At 48.8% G+C, this 20,338-nt stretch overlaps 1 protein-coding gene across 9 annotated transcripts in view; it reads left to right on the forward strand.

The window, feature by feature from the left end:
• Window positions 1-20,338, forward strand: part of tmem94 (transmembrane protein 94) — a 224,276-nt gene that overhangs the window by 132,663 nt on the left and 71,275 nt on the right. For all 9 annotated transcript variants that reach the window (XM_072483032.1, XM_072483029.1, XM_072483031.1 and 6 more), the window contains 3 exons: window positions 426-643; window positions 8,555-8,736; window positions 19,618-19,756. In XM_072483032.1, the coding sequence (XP_072339133.1) occupies window positions 426-643; window positions 8,555-8,736; window positions 19,618-19,756 (539 nt within the window). The remainder of the gene's footprint in view (window positions 1-425; window positions 644-8,554; window positions 8,737-19,617; window positions 19,757-20,338) is intronic.

Raw genomic sequence — 20,338 nt, forward strand, 5'->3', positions numbered from 1 at the left:
CAATGGCGTTTTAACAAACAATGAAGCACTGTTACATATCAAGCACTGTTTAAGTAGGCAGAGAGATATAAGGTGCTGTTTAACTGTAAGTTCTTTTTTATCAGTGCTCCTTTTGCTACATCAATTATTAGTTTGCAAGGGCTTTGAGATATTTCAGTGTGTTAAAAAAAAGTTCTGTAAATGCAAATTTACTACCTTAGAAATTTAGAAAAGCAGAGATTCTTGACGCTCCGGAACAAATGTGAGATAGCTTACTAAAAATGTTTTTTTCATCAGGAGTGAAAACCCTGTCTGTATTAGATTTATAACCATTGTCGGCTTAACTGCTTTCAAGTTCCGGAGAAACACCTGTAGTACAGTGAATTTATTGAGATCACATACGTATACCAATTGTTTAAGTTTGTCGTGTTTCTTTGATGTTACAGGAAAAAAGTGCTGGATTTCTACCAACGTGCCTGTCTCTCTGGCTACTGCTCAGCTTTTGCCTATAAACCAATGCACTGCAACTTGTCCTCTGAGCTGAATGGCAGGTGTATCGAGTTGGTTCAGGTGCCAGGTCAGAATGCCATCTTCACCTCCTATGATTTACCAGGGACCACGCCCATCAAACATGGCAGCAGACGGAACAGCTGGAGCTCTGATGGTAATTGCAAAATGTTTCAATTTTACTATTTGCATTTGTTTCCTCCTGGAGGAGGTTTTACCCCCTCTTTTCCTGACATTTTCCCTGGGTACAGTTCCACTGGCTGCTCAACCCTTCTGGATAATTTGTGCAAGAGACCGTTCGTCACTTGCCAGCCTGTTTAGTGCACTTTGGTATAAAATGTCTCCTGTACTTCCATCTTTAACCCACCAAACAAACCAGGTCCTCACTAATTACAGCTGAATTGAAGGACAGTCTGCACTGATGACACAGATTGTCTGGCGACTCAGTACCCCCCAAAACAACATGGATAGATCCGTAATTCAGTGACGAGGGTAGAGATCAGATGTAAATCCCATCACTTTGGAGCATGCATTTTTCAATTTATATTATTTCATCATGGGCATTAAAATAAATGGGTTAAAGCTGACTTTAAAAGATGGTGATCAGGACTTCCGGTTGCGGCTATGTGGAGCTACATCGCACGTTCGGCAGCTCCCGACAGAAACAGACTTTTGGGCTCTTCTTAGGGCCCCCAGAGGCATTTGTTCGACGGTTCCCAGTGTGAGACGGTGATAGTGACATTTCCCCGGCACTGTATGGATTGGACCAGGAGTGGAGCGGTGCAAAAAGTAGTTTTGGAGCAGCGAAAAGTGCGAGGGAGGAAAACCAAAATGGCGGCGGGTGGAGACCAGGCAGCGTCGGCGCAGTGGTCGCAGGAGCATCAGGAGTTTCTCCAGCACTGCTTCACGGAATTGAAGGCAGAGCTGTTGGAGCCGATGAAGGCTTCGATAGACGAGCTGCTCGAGACCCAGAAGGCCCAAGGAGCGGCGATTCGGGAGGTGTGGCAAAAGGCCTCGGAGAACGAGGACGAGATCTTGGGCCTTGTGGTGAAGGTAGAGGCGGACGAGGCGATGCATAAGAAATGGCAGGAGAAGTTCAAGGACATGGAGAACCGGTCGAAGAGGAAGAACCTGCGGATTCTGGGTCTCCCGGAGGGAGTGGAGGGGTCGGATGGAGCATACGTGGTAACGATGTTGAACATGCTGCTGGGTGCGGGGGCCTTCCCGGGCCCTTGGAGCTGGAGGGGGCCCACCTAGTCCTGGCGAGGAGGCCCAAGCCCAACGAGCCACCGCGGGCAGTGCTGGTGCAGTTCCACCGCTTTGTGGACAAGGGAGTGTGTCCTAAGGTGGGCAAAGAAGGAGTGGAGCAGCAGGTGGGAGAATGCAGAGGTCCGGATATACCAGGACTGGAGCGCGGAGGTGGCCAAGAAGAGGGCCGGGTCCAATCGGGCTAAGGCGGCTCTGCATCGGAAGGGGGTGAAATTTGTAATGTTGCAGCCGGCGCGACTGTGGGTCACTTTCAAGGACCGCCACCACTACTTCGAGAAGCCGGAGGATGCGTGGACCTTTATCCAGGCCGAAAAGTTGGACTCGGATTGAGGGTCGGTTGCGAGGGGATGTCGAGAGAGGATTGATGTGATTGTTGTGTTTTGCGGGGGGGGGGTGTTCTGTTCTGTTTGGTACTGTTTTCTTTTTGGGTGTTGGGTGAGGTAGGGTGAAATGGTTCGTAGTGGGGGTTTGGTGAGAGTGTGGGCATCGGTGGGGGGGGGGGGGGGGGAGGGGAGAGGGGAGGCCCGAGGTGGGGGAGCTGGGATCAGGCCGCGAAAGGGAGCTGCGCCAGAGGGGGCGGGGCCGGATTGGTGGAAAGCGCGGGTTTTTCTCCCGCACTAGGGAAAGAAGGGGGTGGGGTCAGGGGGGAGGGGTGTTGAGGGGGTTTATGGACCAGATGGGAGGAGTGGACCCATGGAGGTTTGTTAGGCCGGGGGCCATGGAATTCTCTTTCTTTTCCCACATCCATGAAGCCTACTCCCAGATTGACTTCTTTTTGAGCAGGGTGCTGATCCCGAGGGTGGAGGACACGGAGTATTTGGCCATAGCCATCTCAGACCATGGCCCGCACTGAGTGGAGCTCGAGCTAGGGGAGGAGAGGGACCAGTGCCCGTTGTGGCGCCTGGAGGTGGGTTTGCTGGCGGATGAGGAGGTGAGCGGGCGGATACGGGGGTGCATTGAAAGATACCTAGAGGTGAATGATAATGGGGAGGTGCAGGTAGGGGTGGTCTGGGAGCCGATGATTAGGGGAGAGCTAATCTCCACTAGGGCCCACAAGGAGTCGAAGGTGAGGAAAGAGAGGGAGAGGTTGCTGGGGGAGATTTTAAGGATAGATAGGAGGTATGCAGAGGTCCCCGAGGAGGGACTACTCAAGGAGCGACAAAGCCTCCAGGCCGAGTTCTACCTGTTGACTACCAAGAAGGCGTTGGTGCAGTGGAGGAAGGTGCAAGGGGCGGTGTATGAATACGGGGAGAAGGCTAGCCGGATGCTGGCACACCAGCTTCGGAGGCGGGAGGCGGCGAGGGAGATTGGGGGAGTTAGGGTTGAAGGGGGGGAAACACGGTGCGGAGTGCGGTGAGGATAAATGGGGTATTTAGAGACTTCCATGAGGGGCTGTATAGGTCTGAGCCTCCGACGGAGGAGGGGGGAATGCGTCGTTTTCTGGACCGGCTGAGGATCCCGAGGGTAGAGGAGGGGCAGGTGGCAGGGCTTGGGGCACTGGTCGGGCTGGAGGAGCTGACTAAGGGGCTGGGGAGTATGCAGGCGGGGAAGACACCGGGGCCAGATGGGTTCCCGGTGGAATTTTACAGAAAGTATATGGACCTGTTGGGCCCACTACTAGTGAGGACTTTCAATGAGGCGAGGGGGGGGGGGGGGGGGGCCTACCCCCGACGATGTCCAGGGTGCTGATCTCACTGATCTTGAAGCGGGACGAGGACCTTTAACAGTGTGGGTCGTATAGGGCAATCTCGCTCCTCAACGTGGATGCGAAGCTGTTAGCGAAGGTGTTGGCTACCAGAATTGAGGACTGTGTTCCGGGGGTGATCCACGAGGACCAGACGGGTTTTGTGAAGGGAAGGCAGCTAAACACCAATGTGCGGAGGCTCCTAAATGTAATCATGATGCCTGCAGTGGAGAGGGAAGCGGAGATAGTGGCGGCTATGGATGTGGAGAAGGCCTTCGATAGGGTGGAGTGGGGGTACCTGTGGGAAGTGCTGAGGAGGTTCGGGTTCGGGTAGGGATTTGTTAGTTGGGTTAGGTTAATGTACGAAGCCCCGGTGGCGAGTGTGGCCACAAATCGGAGGAGGTCGGAATACTTTTGGCTGTACCGGAGGACGAGGCAGGGGTGCCCCCATCCCCCCCCTGCTATTGGTGTTGGCAATTGAACCTTTGGCGATGGCTTTGAGGGAGTCCAGGAACTGGAGGGGGCTGGTGCGGGGAGGGGAGGAACACCGGGTATTGCTGTATGCAGACGACCTGTTACTGTATGTGGCGGACCCGGTGGAGGGGATGCCGGAGGTGATGCGGATCCTCAGGGAGTTTGGAGACCTTTCCGGGTATAAGCTCAACATGGGGAAGAGTGAGCTATTCGTGATACACCCAGGGGACCAGGGAAGGGGGATAGACTAGCTTCCACTGAAGAGGGCGGAAGGGAGTTTTCGGTACCTAGGGATCCAGGTGGCCTGGAGCTGGGGGGCCCTACACAAGCTCAACTTGACGAGGCTGGTGGAGCAGATGGGGAGGAGTTTAAAAGGTGGGATATGCTGCCACTCTCCCTGGCGGGTAGGGTACAGTCGGTGAAGATGACGGTGCTCCCGAGGTTCCTTTTTATATTCCAGTGCCTCCCCATCCTGATCCTTAAGGCCTTTTTTAAGCGGGTCAGCAGGAGCATCATAGGGTTTGTATGGGCGAAAAAGACCCCGAGGGTGAGAAGGGTGTTTCTGGAGTGGAGTAGGGACAGCAGGGAAAGCGTTGCCTAATCTGTGTGGGTACTACTGGGCTGCCAATGTAGCGATGATGCGCAAGTGGGTAATGGAGGGGGAGGGGGCAGCGTGGAAGAGGCTGGAGATGACGTCCTGTGTGGGCATGAGCCTGAGAGCGCTGGTGACGGCATCACTGCCGCTCCTGCCGACAAGGTACACCACGAGTCCAGTGGCGGCGGCGACCTTCAAAATTTGGGGGCAGTGGAGACGCCACAGGGGGGAGGCAGAGGCTTTGGTGTGGTCCCCGATCCGAGAGAACCATCGGCTTGTCCGGTGAGAATGGATGGGGGGTTCCTGAGCTGCCACAGGGCAGGTATTAGAAGGATGGGGGACCTGTTTATAGATTGGACGTTTGCGAGCCTTGGGGCGTTGGAGGAAACATTTGGACTCACCCCTGGAAATGCCGTCAGGTACATGCAGGTAAGGGCGTTTGTAAGACGGCAGGTGAGGGAATTTCCGCTGCTGCCAGCATGTAGGATCCTGGATAGGATGATCTCGGGGGTGTGGGTTGGAGAAGGCACGGTCTCGGCGATCTACCAGGAGATGCAGGAGGAGGCTTCGGTGGAGGAGCTGAAAGGTAAATGGGAGGAGGAGCTGGGGGAGGAGATAGACGAAGGTACGTGGGCGGACCTGGGTAGGGTAAATTCTTCCTCTTGCGCCAGCCTTAGCCTGATACAATTTAAGGTTTTGCACAGGGCGCACATGACTGAGGCAATGGCTGAGTTGGGTTTTTGGAGTGGAGGACAGGTGTGTGAACATGCCCACATGTTCTGGGCGTGCCCAGCACTGGATGGGTTCTGGAGGGGCATTGCGAGGACGGTGTTTAAGGTGGTAAACCCCCGGGTTAAGCTGAGTTGGGGGCTCGCACTATTTGGGGTATCGGGAGTGCAGGAGGCGAAAGAGGCCGGTATTCTGGCCTTTGCGTCCCTGGTAGCCCGGCGGAGGATTCTGCTACAGTGGAAGGGACGAGGCCCCCAAGCGTGGAAGCCTGGATCAGCGACATGGCAGGGTTCATTAAATTGGAGAGGGTAAAATTTGCCTTAAGAGGACCTGTGCAAGGGTTCTTCAGGCGGTGGCAACCGTTCCTCGACTTTCTAGCGGAGCGTTAACATAGAACATTACAGCGCAGTAGAGGCCCTTCGGCCCTCGATCTTGCGCCGACCTTTGAAACCACTCTAAAGCCCATCTACACTATTCCCTTATCATCCATATGTTTATCCAATGACCATTTAAATGCCCTTAATGTTGGCGAGTCCACTACTGTTACAGGTAGGGCATTCCACGCCCTTACTACTCTCTGAGTAAAGAACCTACCTCTGACATCTGTCCTATATCTATCTCCCCTCAATTTAAAGCTATGTCCCCTCGTGCTCGACATCACCATCCGAGGAAAAAAGCTCTCACTGTCCACCCTATCTAATCCTCTGATCATCTTGTATGCCTCAATTAAGTCACCTCTTAACCTTCTTTCTAAAGAAAATAACCTCACATCCCTCAGCCTTCCCTCATAAGCTCTTCCCTCCAGATCAGGCAACATCCCGGTAAATCTTCTCTGCGCCCTTTCCAATGCTTATGCACCCTTCCTATAATGCGGCAACCAAAATTGCACGCTGCACTCCGGCTGTCCCTCTCTCTCCCGCTCCCAGAAATGAAGGCCGCTGGAACCTGGGAATAAGTTTAAACACTTAGCTGCTTCCCAAGCTGCACACCAGCTCCCTCACTCTCTCCCGCTCCCGGAAATGAAGGCCGCTGGAACCTGGGTATAAGTTTAAACAGTTAGCTGCTTCCCAAGCTGCACACCAGCTCCCTCACTCTCTCCCGCTCCCGGAAATGAAGGCCGCTGGAACCTGGGGGTAAGTTTAAACACTTACCTGCTTCACAAGCTGCACTCCGGCTACCCCTCTCTCTCCCGCTCCCAGAAATGAAGGCCGCTGGAACCTGGGGGTAAGTTTAAACACTTAGCTGCTTCACAAGCTGCACTCCGGCTCCCTCTCTCTCTCCCGCTCCTGGAAATGAAGGCTGCTGGCACCTGGGGGTAAGTTTAAACACTTAGCTGCTTCACAAGCTGCACTCCGGCTCACTCTCTCTTTCTCCCGCTGCCGGAAATGAAGGCTGCTGGAACCTGGGGGTAAGTTTAAACACTTACCTGCTTCACAAGCTGGACTCCGGCTCCCTCTCTCTCTCCCGCTCCCGGAAATTAAGGCCGCTGGAACCTGGGAATAAGATTATACACTTAGCTGCTTCCCAAGCTGCACACCAGCCCCCTCACTCTCTCCCGCTCCCGGAAATGAAGGCCGCTGGAACCTGGGGGTAAGTTTAAACACTTACCTGCTTCACAAGCTGCACTCCGGCTCCCTCTCTCTCTCCCGCTCCCGGAAATGAAGGCTGCTGGAACCTGGGGGTAAGTTCAAACACTTACCTGCTTCACAAGCTGCACTCCGGCTCCCTCTCTCTCTCCCGCTCCCGGAAATGAAGGCTGCTGGAACCTGGGGGTAAGTTCAAACACTTACCTGCTTCACAAGCTGCTCTCCGAGGTGCTGCTGACCACCGTTAGGAGGTGGTCAGCAGCAGCAGCAACCGGGGGGGGGGGGGGTACTTTGTGTGTACTACTGTGTTTATTATCGTTTAATGGGGGGCTTGTATATTGGGGGAATACGTGACATAACTATAAGATGTTTATTTATGTGTTTGTTTTTTCTTATTTCTGAAAATATGTTTAAAAAATTTGAATAAAAATATTTTTTTTTAAAAAAGATGGTGATCAGAAATCTCAATTTCTCATCCCTAGCTACTTTTGAGAATGTGCTGGTGAGTTGTTTCTTAAGCAGCTGCAGTCTGTTGTGTAAATGTGCCCACAGTGCTGAGAGTTCCAGGATTTTGACCCAGTAATGAAGGAACGGGGATATCTTTCCAAGTCAGGATGGCGTATGACTTAAAAACAGAAAATGCTAGATAAACTCAGCAGGTCTGGCAGCATCTGTGTGGAGATAAACCAAGTTAATGTTTCGAGTCTGTATGTCTCTTCAGAACTTATGACTTGGCATGCAACTTGCAAAGTGGTGATCCCATGTGCCTGCTGCTCTTGTTCTTCTAGCTGGTAGAGGTCACTGGTTTGAGAGGTGACGTGAAATAAGCCTTGACCTACACACTGTAGTCACATTGCATCAGTGGTGGAGGGAATGAATATTTGTACAAGGGATGCCAATCAAGCGGGGCTGCTTTGTCCTGGATGGTGTTGAGCCTCTTCAGTGTTGTTGCAGCTGCATTCTACCAGGCAAGGGTGGAGTATTCCATCACACTCCTGACTAGTGCCTTGTAGATGGTGGACAGGATTTGGAGAGTCAAGAGTGAGTTATTCACTGTGGATTCCTAGCCTCTGACCTTGTAGCCTTAGCATTTGTATAGCTAGTTCAGTTTCTGATCAATGGTAACCCCCAGGAGTTGATAGTTGGGGATTCAGCAATGGTAATGCCATTGTAACCATCGATTATGTGGCTGGTCCAGTTCACGGGGTGGTTGTTCAAAACTCTTGTTGGAGATGGTCATCAGCTGACACCTGTATGACACGCATGTTATTGGCACATCCTGAGAACAAACTTTTAAGAACTTTGTGCAGTGGGTGCACAGTGCCTTGTCCCAGATCTTGTAGTTGGGGGCGCAGTTGTTCTTTCCTGGTCGCTGAGCTCTCAGTAAACGGACTGAGCTCAGTCTGCCAGTCACTGTCCAGTATTGGGAAGGGTTTCATGGAATCTGTCAGCAGAGGGGCCCATTTGGCATCTTCGAAACAGCTATTCAATTAGGCCCATAACCCTTTGAGCATTTATTCAAATACCTTTTAAAAATTGCTTTTGAATATGGTTCCTTCACCGTTCCAGGCAATGCATAGTTCCACATCTATCTCCTTCCACCCCTCCCCCACCGAACCCTGAAGGATATCTGGATTTTTCACTACATTCAAGGTGATGTGAACACAAGTTATTGATATGTATTTTTGTAAACTGTAATGTTCACTTGCCAAAACTGTTGGACTGTTTCAGAAGGAATAGTGGAAGTGATGGAGAAGGAGGACTGCATCCAAGCCTTGAGTGGACAGATCTTCATAGGAATGGTCTCCTCCCAGTATCAGGCTCGGCTGGACATAGTACGGCTAATCGATGGGCTTGTCAATGCATGCATCAGGTTCGTCTACTTCTCCCTGGAAGATGAATTGAAAAGCAAGGTACTGTCTGCAGTCTTGGTGCCCTTTTAACAAAAAGTCACATGGTATTTCATTGTGCTGTAATTGGAAGTGGCATTGCAGCTCGAAGGAGCCATTCCCACGGTCACTTGGCATTTCACTATTTACACTTTTGCTGACAGACGGTGGATTGTGAAGGCTGTTTTGCAGAACTAGACTCGGCTGTTTTGAATTGTGTGTGGACTCTGACCTTTAACTCCCACTCAGTGAGTTACAGCAGAACCATAATATGAACCACGAATAAAAAATTTGGGACTTGAGTGGAGCGTGATTGAGCATTCCTGCAGCTTGTAATGAAATAGAATAGATGGCAGTTTTATAAATACCATTTTATTTTGCATGCATTATAGTAAGATGTTTGCAGAGTCACAACTTGCAACCTTCAAAGAGCGGGAAGCAGACCTGTATCACTCATATACCTGGAAGCTGCCGTCTCTCCCCAGCTCAGGAGACACTCCACTATCACATGATAGAGGAGAATGTAAACATCCCAGTATTTAAACCAAGACCTCCTGGATCGGAGTCCAGCACTCAGCTGACTAAATTGCTTAGAATAATAGATGCCTGGAGCACATTAGAGGCTGGAAATTCCAATAGTTTATGCCGCTACGTGCAGTTAATGGGCAATGCATGGACAGCTAAAATATTTTTCATAGAACTAAATATTAGAATAGCACTGGTATCACATGTCTCCTAAATGCAGCTCCTGTGAAACAGGACAGTACATTTAAAACAGCCTAAACAGCAGCAGAGAGCAGCTTGTTCCATATTCCATGCAGCATTGACTTTTTTTAGAAGTAGAGGTGCAATGCTGGAAACAAAGGTTGATTTCTCATTTTCAATGAGGCCATCTTCTTAAAACCTCTCTCCAATGTCTGCTTTGAGGATTTGCTAGTGCTTAAAATAGAAGCAGCTCTGCAGGATGGAGTCAGCGTAATTAAAGTGAGTTGTACAGACCTGATTAATCCCAAATCTGAAAGCTTACTTAAATTCTTCATTCTTCCCAAAGGTACACCAAGCTGAACGGTGCACTCATGTGTCCAATAAATGCACGCCGACAGTTTTGGCTTTGAGACCGTTTTTGTTAAGTCTTCAGTTGTAGCTTTCACTAGTGAATCAGCAGCCCATGTTACACTCATCTGGTTTCTTTCCTGTTGAAATTAATGGGGAAGATGATCAGGTGGATGTAAAATGGACTGCTGATTCATTCTGGACTGTTAGTGCCCATGACCGGTCTCGAGGCCAAAACTGTCGGCGTGCATTTATTGGACACGTGAGTGCGCCGTTCAGCTTGGTGTACCTTTGGGAAGAATGAAGAATTTAAGTAAGCTTTCCGATTTGGGATTAATCATGTCTGTACAAGACTCACTTTAATTACGCTGACTCCATCCTGCAGAGCTGCTTCTATTTTAAGCTCTAGCAAATCCTCAAAGCAGACATTGGAGAGAGGTTTTAAGAAGATGGCCTCATTGAAAATGAGAAAGCAACCTTTGTTTCCAGCATTTCTGCTTGTGTTTCAGATTTCCGATGTTTGCATTACTTGAATCTGATTTGGAGGAGACTTTGTTCTAAATGTAACTTTTAACTGTATAGTTACATGGGTTAAGAACATGGAAACAGGCCTAGGCCAATCAGCCTCTATTGCCTGTTCCACTTAGTTAGATCTTGGCTGAACTTTATCTTAACCCCTCTTAACACCTTGGTTCTGCATCCCTTAACACTTTTGTCCAGAAAGTATCATGTATAAGTTTTGAACTTTTCAGGTGACCCCCCCCCCCACATTTGCCCCTGGGATAGCCCAGCTCTAATTTTAATGTTATGACCCGTTGATCCCCCATGGAAGGAAATAGCTTCTCTGCCTATCCAATAAAATCCTTTGATCATCGTGCGCACGGGCGACACGGTGGTGCCGTGATTAGCACTGCTGCCTCAGCGCTGAGGACCCAGGCTCGATCCCAGCTCTGGGTCACTGTCCGCATGGAGTTGTTGCTAACTTTTGGTTGGCTCTTAATTCGTAATTTGCTCTGTTTAACCTTTGCTCTAGAGTCGCCAGGTATCTTATATGATACCGTCACGAGGTTCAATTTCAAGTAATGATCAATAACTCAACACACCAATTAGTAAGATTCAAATCAAAACACATTTATTATACACAGTAAATCACTACTTCTGCACAACTCTACTTTCTAGACTATTTTCTATCACTAAAAGGCCTATACTTAACTTCGGAATTGGCCCACCAGGTCAGGGGAACAAATGGCCTTTGGGGAATAGATAGGAGATTCTGTGGTCGCGAACGAGACTCCCGGAAGGTATGTTGCCTCCCGGGTGCCAGGGCCAGGGATGTCTCGGATCGTGTCTTCAGGATCCTTAAGGGGGAGGGGGAGCAGCCAGAAGTCGTGGTGCACATTGGTACCAACGACGTAGGTAGGAAAAGGGGTGCGGAGGTAATAAATGAGTTTAGGGAGTTAGGCTGGAAGTTAAAAGCCAGGACAGACAGAGTTGTCATCTCTGGTTTGTTGCCGGTGCCACGTGATAGCGAGGCTAGGAATAGGGAGAGAGTGCAGCTGAACACGTGGCTGCAGGAATGGTGTAGGAGGGAGGGCTTCAGGTATTTGGATAATTGGAGCGCATTCTGGGGAAGGTGGGACCTGTACAAGCAGGACGGGTTGCATCTGAACCAGAGGGGCACCAATATCCTGGGAGGGAGATTTTCTAGTACTCTTTGGGAGGGTTTAAACTAATTTGGCAGGGGAACGGGAACCGGATTTGTAGTCCAGCAACTAAGATAGCCGATATTCAGGGCGCCAAAGCGTGTAATGAGGCAGTGGGGAAGGGAACACTGACAAAGGAGAGTACTTGCAGGCAGGGAGATGGGTTGAACTGTGTATACTTCAACGCAAGAAGCATCAGGAATAAGGTGGGTGAACTTAAGGCATGGATCGGTACTTGGGACTACGATGTGGTGGCCATCACGGAAACTTGGATAGAAGAGGGGCAGAAATGGTTGTTGGAGGTCCCTGGTTATAGATGTTTCAATAAGATTAGGGAGGGTGGTAAAAGAGGTGGGGGGTGGCATTGTTAATTAGAGATAGTATAACAGCTGCAGAAAGGCAGTTCGAGGAGTATCAGCCTACTGAGGTAGTATGGGTTGAAGTCAGAAATAGGAAAGGAGCAGTCACCTAGTTAGGAGTTTTCTATAGGCCCCCCAGTAGTAGCAGAGATGTGGAGGAACAGATTGGGAAACAGATTTTGGAAAGGTGCAGAAGTCACAGGGTAGTAGTCATGGGTGACTTCAACTTCCCAAACATTGAGTGGAAACTCTTTAGATCAAATAGTTTGGATGGGGTGGTGTTTGTGCAGTGTGTCCAGGAAGCTTTTCTAACACAGTATGTAGATTGTCCGACCAGAAGAGGGGCAATATTGGATTTAGTACTTGGTAATGAACCAGGGCAAGTGATAGATTTGTCAGTGGGGGAGCATTTTGGAGATAGTGACCACAATTCTGTGACTTTCACTTTAGTAATGGGGAGGGATAGGTGCGTGCAACAGGGCAAGGTTTACAATTGGGGGAAGGGTAAATACGATGTTGTCAGACAAGAATTGAAGTGCATAAGTTGGGAACATAGGCTGTCAGGGAAGGACACAAGTGAAATGTGGAACTTGTTCAAGGAACAGGTACTACGTGTCCTTGATATGTATGTCCCTGTCAGGCAGGGAAGAGATGGTCGAGTGAGGGAACCATGGTTGACGAGAGAGGTTGAATGTCTTGTTAAGAGGAAAAAGCAGACTTATGTAAGGCTGAGGAAACAAGGTTCAGACAGGGCGTTGGAGGGATACAAGATAGCCAGGAGGGAACTGAAGAAAGGGATTAGGGAGCTAAGGGAGGGCATGAACAATCTTTGGCGGGTAGGATCAAGGAAAACCCCAAGACCTTTTACACATGTGTGAGAAATATGAGAATGACTAGAGTGAGGGTAGGTCCGATCAAGGACAGAAGCGGGAGATTGTGTATTGAGTCTGAAGAGATAGGAAAGGTCTTGAACGAGTACTTTTCTTCAGTATTTACAAATGAGAGGGGCCATATTGTTGGAGAGGACAGTGTGAAACAGATTGGTAAGCTCGAGGAAATACTTGTTCGGAAGGAAGATGTGTTGGGCATTTTGAAAAACTTGCGGATAGACAAGTCCCCCGGGCCTGACGGGATATATCCAAGGATTCTATGGGAAGCAAGAGATGAAATTGCAGAGCCATTGGCAATGATCTTTTCATCCTCACTGTCAACAGGGGTGGTACCAGGGGATTGGAGAGTGGCGAATGTCGTGCCCCTGTTCAAAAAAGGGAATAGGGATAACCTTGGGAATTACAGGCCAGTTAGTCTTTCTTCGGTGGTAGGCAAAGTCATGGAAAGGGTACTGAAGGATAGGATTTCTGAGCATCTGGAAAGACACTGCTTGATTAGGGATAGTCAGCACGGATTTGTGAGGGGTAGGTCTTGCCTTACAAGTCTTATTGAATTCTTTTGAGGAGGTGTCCAAGTATGTGGATGAAGGTAAAGCAGTGGATGTAGTGTACATGGATTTTAGTAAGGCATTTGATAAGGTTCCCCATGGTAGGCTTCTGCAGAAAGTAAGGCATGGGATAGTGGGAAATTTGGCCAGTTGGATAACGAACTGGCTAACCGATAGAAGTCAGAGAGTGGTGGTGGATGGCAAATATTCAGCCTGGATCCCAGTTACCAGTGGCGTACCGCAGGGATCAGTTCTGCGTCCTCTGCTGTTTGTGATTTTCATTAATGACTTGGATGAGGGAGTTGAAGGGTGGGTCAGTAAATTTGCAGATGATACTAAGATTGGTGGAGTTGTGGATAGTGAGGAGGGCTGTTGTCGACTGCAAAGAGACATAGGATGCAGAACTGGGCTGAGAAGTGGCAGATGGAGTTTAACCCTGAAAAGTGTGAGGTTGTCCATTTTGGAAGGACAAATATGAATGCGCAATTCAGAGTTAACGGTAGAGTTCTTGGCAATGTGGAGGAGCAGAGAGATCTTGGGGTCTATGTTCATGCATCTTTGAAAGTTGCCACTCAAGTGGATAGAGCTGTGAAGAAGGCCTATGGTGTGCTAGCGTTCTTTAACAGAGGGATTGAATTTAAGAGCCGTGCGGTGATGATGCAGCTGTACAAAACTTTGGTAAGGCCACATTTGGAGTACTGTATACAGTTCTGGTCGCCTCATTTTAGGAAGGATGTGGAAGCTTTGGAAAAGGTGCAAAGGAGATTTACCAGGATGTTGCCTGGAATGGAGAGTAGGTCTTACGAGGAAAGGTTGAGGGTGCTAGGCCTTTTCTCATTAGAACGGAGAAGGATGAGAGGCGACTTGATAGAGGTTTAGAAGATGATCAGGGGAATAGATAGAGTAGACAGTCAGAGACTTTTTTTCCCCCGGTGGAACAAACCATTACAAGGGGACATAAATTTAAGGTGAATGGTGGAAGATATAGGGGGGATGTCAGAGGTAGGTTCTTTACCCAGAGAGTAGTGGGGGCATGGAATTCACTGCCTGTGGAAGTAGTTGAGTCGAAAACATTAGGGACATTCAAGCAGCTATTGGATAGGTACATGGATTACGGTAAAATGATATAGTGTAGATTTATTTGTTCTTAAGGGCAGCACGGTAGCGTTGTGGATGGCACGGTTGCTTCGCAGCTCCGGGGTCCCAGGTTCGATTCCGGCTTGGGTCGCTGTCTGTGCGGAGTCTGCACGTCCTCCCTGTGTCTGCGTGGTTTCCTCCCGGGTGCTCCGGTTTCCTCCCACGGTCCGGGGATGTGCGGGTTGGGTGGATTGGCCATGATGAATTGCTCTTAGTGTCCAAAATTGCCCTTAGTGTTGGGTGGAGGTGTTGACTTTGGGTAGGGTGCTCTTCCCAGGAGCCGGTGCGGACTCGATGGGTCGAGTGGCCTCCTTCTGCACTGTAAATTCAATGATAATCTATGATTAATCTAGGACAAAGGTTCGGCACAACATCGTGGGCCGAAGGGCCTGTTCTGTGCTGTATTTTTCTATGTTCTATGTTCTATTCGGGTCCTGAGTGCAGGATTCAAAAGCTGGTATGGACTTGTAGCTAGGAGCGCCTATCTCGTAGCGAGCCTTGACTGAAGACTTGTTTGGTGCGGCAGCTTGGACAGGTCACTCACGGGTTGATTCAAGTTGCTGAGTAACCCTGCCAAAGAAGGACGATTTGAACTTGGGGGCTTTACATTATAATCCCATGGGGCTTCCCGCCCTTCGGGGTGGACCTCGTACCTGGTTCCAAGTGATTGGGCTGCGTTCCGATCACTTGGATCGATTTCTCCAATACTGGAGTTGTTCTCTGGTCGTTGGGCGGTCCCTAAATGTCCGTTGGCCTTCCTTTGTCTTGGCTCCTGCTGGCGCCGAGGAGTCTGGCTTGGCTTTATTCACCTTAACTGTTGCGATTGTGCCTTGGAATCGTCCATTACTATGCAGATGGCTGCTGCATTACTATGCAGATGGCTGCTGGTTTCAGTGCTGTCTGGTTCCTTACAGGTTTCAATACACATGATTTCTGTATTTGCTAGTCTTTGCCTGTGTTGGCTGAATTTCCCTTCAGCCTTTGCAGTCCTCCATTTTAAGTCGGAAGTGGCAAACTCAGGTGGCTAAAGAGTTTGCACATTTGCATGGGTCTTACCCCCACAGCCCAAAGATGTGTAGCATAGGTGGATTGGCCACGCTAAATTGCCCCTTCATTGGGAAAAAAAAGAATTGGGTACGTTAAATTTCTATTGAAAAAGATAATCTTGGGCACCTCAACGATCGCCCTTTTATATTCAAGGGAATTGTCATGAGAATGTCGCTTTAAGAAATGTTTGGCTGCTCATGTTACTGCAGAGATATCAGAATGTGGGTGGAGCTGAGCTCTGGTTCTGCTTTTTAGTTTCACTTTGAGAAAAGCTTAGGTGTGTCTCTTTTTTTGGTTTAGTTTTGCAGTGTGCTGCAGCTGAAGTCGGACAAAGCAGCTGTACTGCTGTTCTCCCTGCCATGAAGGACTATCTCTTAAGCATTTGGTGAATTCCGAATTATAAATGTTTTCAATATTGAATGTAAACCCTGATGTGCTTCTGTTTAAAGGTTTGTTAAGTCTTCTGGGTGTAAAAGGACAGCATACAGATTACTTAGTGTTGTAGTCTTTGGAGGGTGTATTTGATTTACTGGTTGCTAAGAGGTTCACTGTTTGTTTTAAAAAGGTTAACTTGAGTTCATAGAATAAACATTGTTTTGCTTTAAAAAATACTTTTCCATTTCTGCTGTACCACACCTGTAGAGTGGGCCGTGTGCTCCCCATACCACAATCTATTAAAAGTTGTGGGTCAGGTGAACTCCATGATACACTTTGCGGTACTCTAAACTCTGGCCGATAACAGAATGCAGGACTAAAATATGGAATTTACCTTCACAATGTTATCCATTTTGCCCAGAATTATTCTAGTAAATCTGTGCTGCATCCGGTTTTTGTGCTCCACATGCATCTGGTAAAGGAAGAAGCTGGAAACAGTCTGCTCTCAAAATAATTTTATTCACAAAACCCATGTAACACAAGTGCAGGCTATTTTTCTTGTACCTGTCCCGTGGCATTTTCCCAATTATTATCTACTGCTCTTAATCACAACTGGAGCATTTACTCAATAGTCACAGCATTTGCAATATTAATGAACTCCTCCAAAGCCAGTACTACCTTCCTGAGATAGTGGCCTAGGCTCAACCATCTTCATCCGCTTCATCAATGACCTTCCATCATAAGGTCAGAAGCGGGGATGTTAGCTGATGACTGCACAATGTTCACCATTCATAACTCCTTCGATAATGAAGCAGTCCATGTCCAAATGCAGCAAGACCCGGACAATATCCAGGCTTACGCTGACAAGTTGCAAATAACATTCACACCACACAAGTACCAGGCTTGACCTTCGCAAGCAAGAGAGGATCTAACCATCACCCCTTGACATTCAGCGACAATGCCATCGTTGAATCCCCCACTATCAACATTCTGGGGAAAGATACCATTGACCAGAAATTGAACTGGACTAGCCATATAAATACTGTGGATACAAGAGCAGGTCAGAGGCTAGAAATCCTGTGGCAAGTAACTCGCCTCCTGTCCACCATCTAAAAGGCACAAGTCAGGAATGTGATGGAATACTCTCCACTTGCCTGGATGAGTGCAATTCCAAAAACACTCGAGAAGCTTGACACCATTCAGGACAAAGCAGCCCGCTTGATTTTTTTTCCCCCCAGAAAGCTGCTACTGCCGACATTTTAAATTAAATTTACCCACCCAAGAAAGTCGACAAACGACTGCCACCTCCGGGAGAACCCTAACATTGATCCTCTTAAGGCAAACTTTATTTTCTCGAGGCTGAGAAACCCAGCCATGTCGCTGACCCAGATCACTACACTCAGGGGCTTAGAGTCCCTCCACAATAACAGGATCTGTCTCCGGGCTACGAGGGAGGCAAAGGCCTGAACATCGGCCTCTTTCACTCCCTGAACTCCCGGGTCTTTCGACACTCCAAAGATCGCCACCTCTGGACTCGGCACCACCCATGTTCCTAGCACCTTGGACATTGCCCTGGCAAACCCCCGCCAGAACTCCTCAAGCTTCGGGCATGCCCAAAACATATGGACATAGTTTGCTGGACTCCCCGCCCACCTCGCACATCTGTCTTCGACCCCGAAAAACGCGCTCATCCTCGCCGCCGTCATGTGTGCCCGGTGAACCACTTTAAACTGTATGAGACTGAGCCTAGCACATGATGAGGAGGAATTGACCCTACTTAGGGCTTCCGCCCATAGACCCGGCTCTAACTCCCCTCCTAACTCCTCCTCCCACTTGCCTTTAAGCTCCTCCACCGGGATTCCCTCCGCCTCCAACAGCTCCTGGTAGATATCCGACACCTTCCCCTCCCCCGCCCAGATACCGGACACTACTCTATCTTGTATCCCCTGTGGCGGCAGCGGCGGGAAGGCCATCACCTGCTTCCTCAGGAAGGTTTGCACTTGTAAATACCTAAAGCTGTTTCCTGGCGGCAATTTAAACTTGTCCTCCAGTGCCTGCAGGCTGGGAAAGCTCCCATCTATAAACAGGTCACCCATCGTTCTAATACCCGCCCTCTGCCATCTCTGGAACCCGCCATCCATCCTGCCCGGTAGAAACCTGTGGTTATTACATACCGGGGTCCAGACCGACGCTTCCTCCACACTCTTGTGTCTCCTCCACTGCCCCCAGATCTTCAGTGTCGCCACCACCACCGGACATGTGGAGTAACGGGCCGGCGAGAACGGCAGATGTGCCGTTACCAGTGCTCCCAAACTGGTGCCTTTGCATGACGCCGCCTCCAACCGCTCCCCCAATACCCACTTCCTGATCATGGCAATGTTGGCCGCCCAGTAGTAGTTGCAAAAGTTCGGCAACGTCAGCCCACCCTCCCCCGACTGCGTTCCAGCAGCACACTCTTCACTCGCGCGGTCTTATTCGCCCACACAAATCCTGAGATGATGTTATTAACCCGCTTGAAAAAAGCCTTCGGGATGAAGATGGGAAGGCACTGGAATACAAATAAGAACCTGGGGAGGACCGTCATTTTCACGCTCTGTACCTTCCCCGCCAGTGACAGTGGGAATATGTCCCATCTTTTAAAGTCCCCTTCTATTTGTTCCACCTGCCGGGTCAGATTAAGCTTATACAACAAATCCCACTTCCGAGCAGCCCACTTGATTGGTAACCCTTCCCAAATATTCACTCTCCTCCACCTAGTAGTAGTAGTGTGTATTATCTACAAGATGTACTGCATGAACTCACCAAGGTTCCTTGGTCAGCACCTTCCAAACTCCCGGCCTCTATGGTCTAGAAGGACAAGGGCAATAGATACCTGGGAACACCACCACCTAGAGGTTCCCCTCCAAGTCACCCACCATCCTGACTTGGAAATATATTGGCCATTTCTTCACTGTCTCTGCGTCAAAGCCCGTGAACACACTCCCTGACAGCATTATGGGTGTACCCACGCCACATGGATTACAGCGGTTCAAGAAGGCAGCTCACCACCACCTTCTCGAGGACAATTAGGGATGGGCAATAAGTGCTGGTCTCCCCAGTGATGCCCATATCCTGTAAATTAATTTTTAAAAAGGTACTATATTCAGAACAACGCCACATCCCAGATGGGGTGGACCCAAAAATCTCTACGGCATAACTTCCTGAGACCAAGGCCAACTTTCCGTTAGCCTTTAAAAAATATTTTCTGTGTCAATCTATTAACTTTTAGTAATTCACTGACTGCAGGACTTGAGCAGACAGATAATCTTGGGTGACCTTTCAGTGCAATAGTGAGGAAGTGCTGCAGTAATGATGGTGGAGTTTTTCAGATAGGCTGTGAAACTGAAGCCCTATTTCCCTGCCCAAGGAACAGAACCCGTGGCAATATTTAATTAAAGCAAGAAGTTATCCTTGAAACTTGTCCAAACATTCACTCTCAATCAACATCCCCAAAAGCAGCTCATCTGCCCCAGGATTTCATACCTTGTGTGAAATGTGACTGCTGCATTAAAACTACAGTAACCCTAAATGATTAGCTGTGATGTGATTTTGGATATCCTTCGGATTTGTAAAGCACTATGCCTCATCTTTGTCCCTTACAGAAGACAATGTTAATGCTTTGGATTTACTCGACTTGCCAGTGGGCAAGACAATCTTTTCAACTGCCTTGTCACCAGATTTTAAACTGAGCTGCCTTTCAGAAAGTAAACTGAACACTCACTCACTCTTCTAATAATCAAATCCTCCGGCCCAGGTGTTTGCTGAGAAGATGGGTTTAGAGACGGGATGGAACTGCCACATCTCTCTGCTGCCGTACAGCGGAGGTCCTGGCTCCGAGATTCCTCAGTCCAGCCCAAGCCACACGGGCTCTCTGCATGACGACCTTCATCAGGGTAGGGAACACTGCTACTTTTCTGTGTGTGTAACATTCGTATATACATATGGAACAAATGTGATTCTTGCTCAACATTCATGCTTGTTTCAGAGATTAAAAGCTTGAGAGGAATCAAATCTAAGATATTATCTGAGATTAACACTCAAACTTCAGTTCAATATATTCCCATGGATATGACAGTTGCAGCAAATTCAAAGGCAGAGGCTTTGTGTCTTCATAAAATTGTATATCACCATTCAAGTTTAACAACCTTGATTGGCTATCAACTGTTATTAACTATCATTAGACCAAGTTTTGATCGCATCTAATGTATCCTGTTGATCAAGTGATTGGGTTTCATGGCTACCACTTTGAAACGGCATTTTATTTTTGTAGTGGGCAAGGAAGGTAGTGGTGCAAGCTCTATGGAACATCTGGAATTGAAAGTTAATCTCCGTAATGATGGCCATGAAACTATCGTCAATTGTTGTAAAACCCATCTGGTTCAGTAATGCCCTCTATAGAAGAAAGTCTGCCATGCTTGGTCTGGCCTACACGTGACTCCAGACCGTCAGCAATGTGGGCTGATTCTTAACTGCCC

This window comes from Scyliorhinus torazame, chromosome 18 (assembly GCF_047496885.1).
Source record: "Scyliorhinus torazame isolate Kashiwa2021f chromosome 18, sScyTor2.1, whole genome shotgun sequence".
Lineage (NCBI taxonomy): Eukaryota > Metazoa > Chordata > Chondrichthyes > Carcharhiniformes > Scyliorhinidae > Scyliorhinus > Scyliorhinus torazame.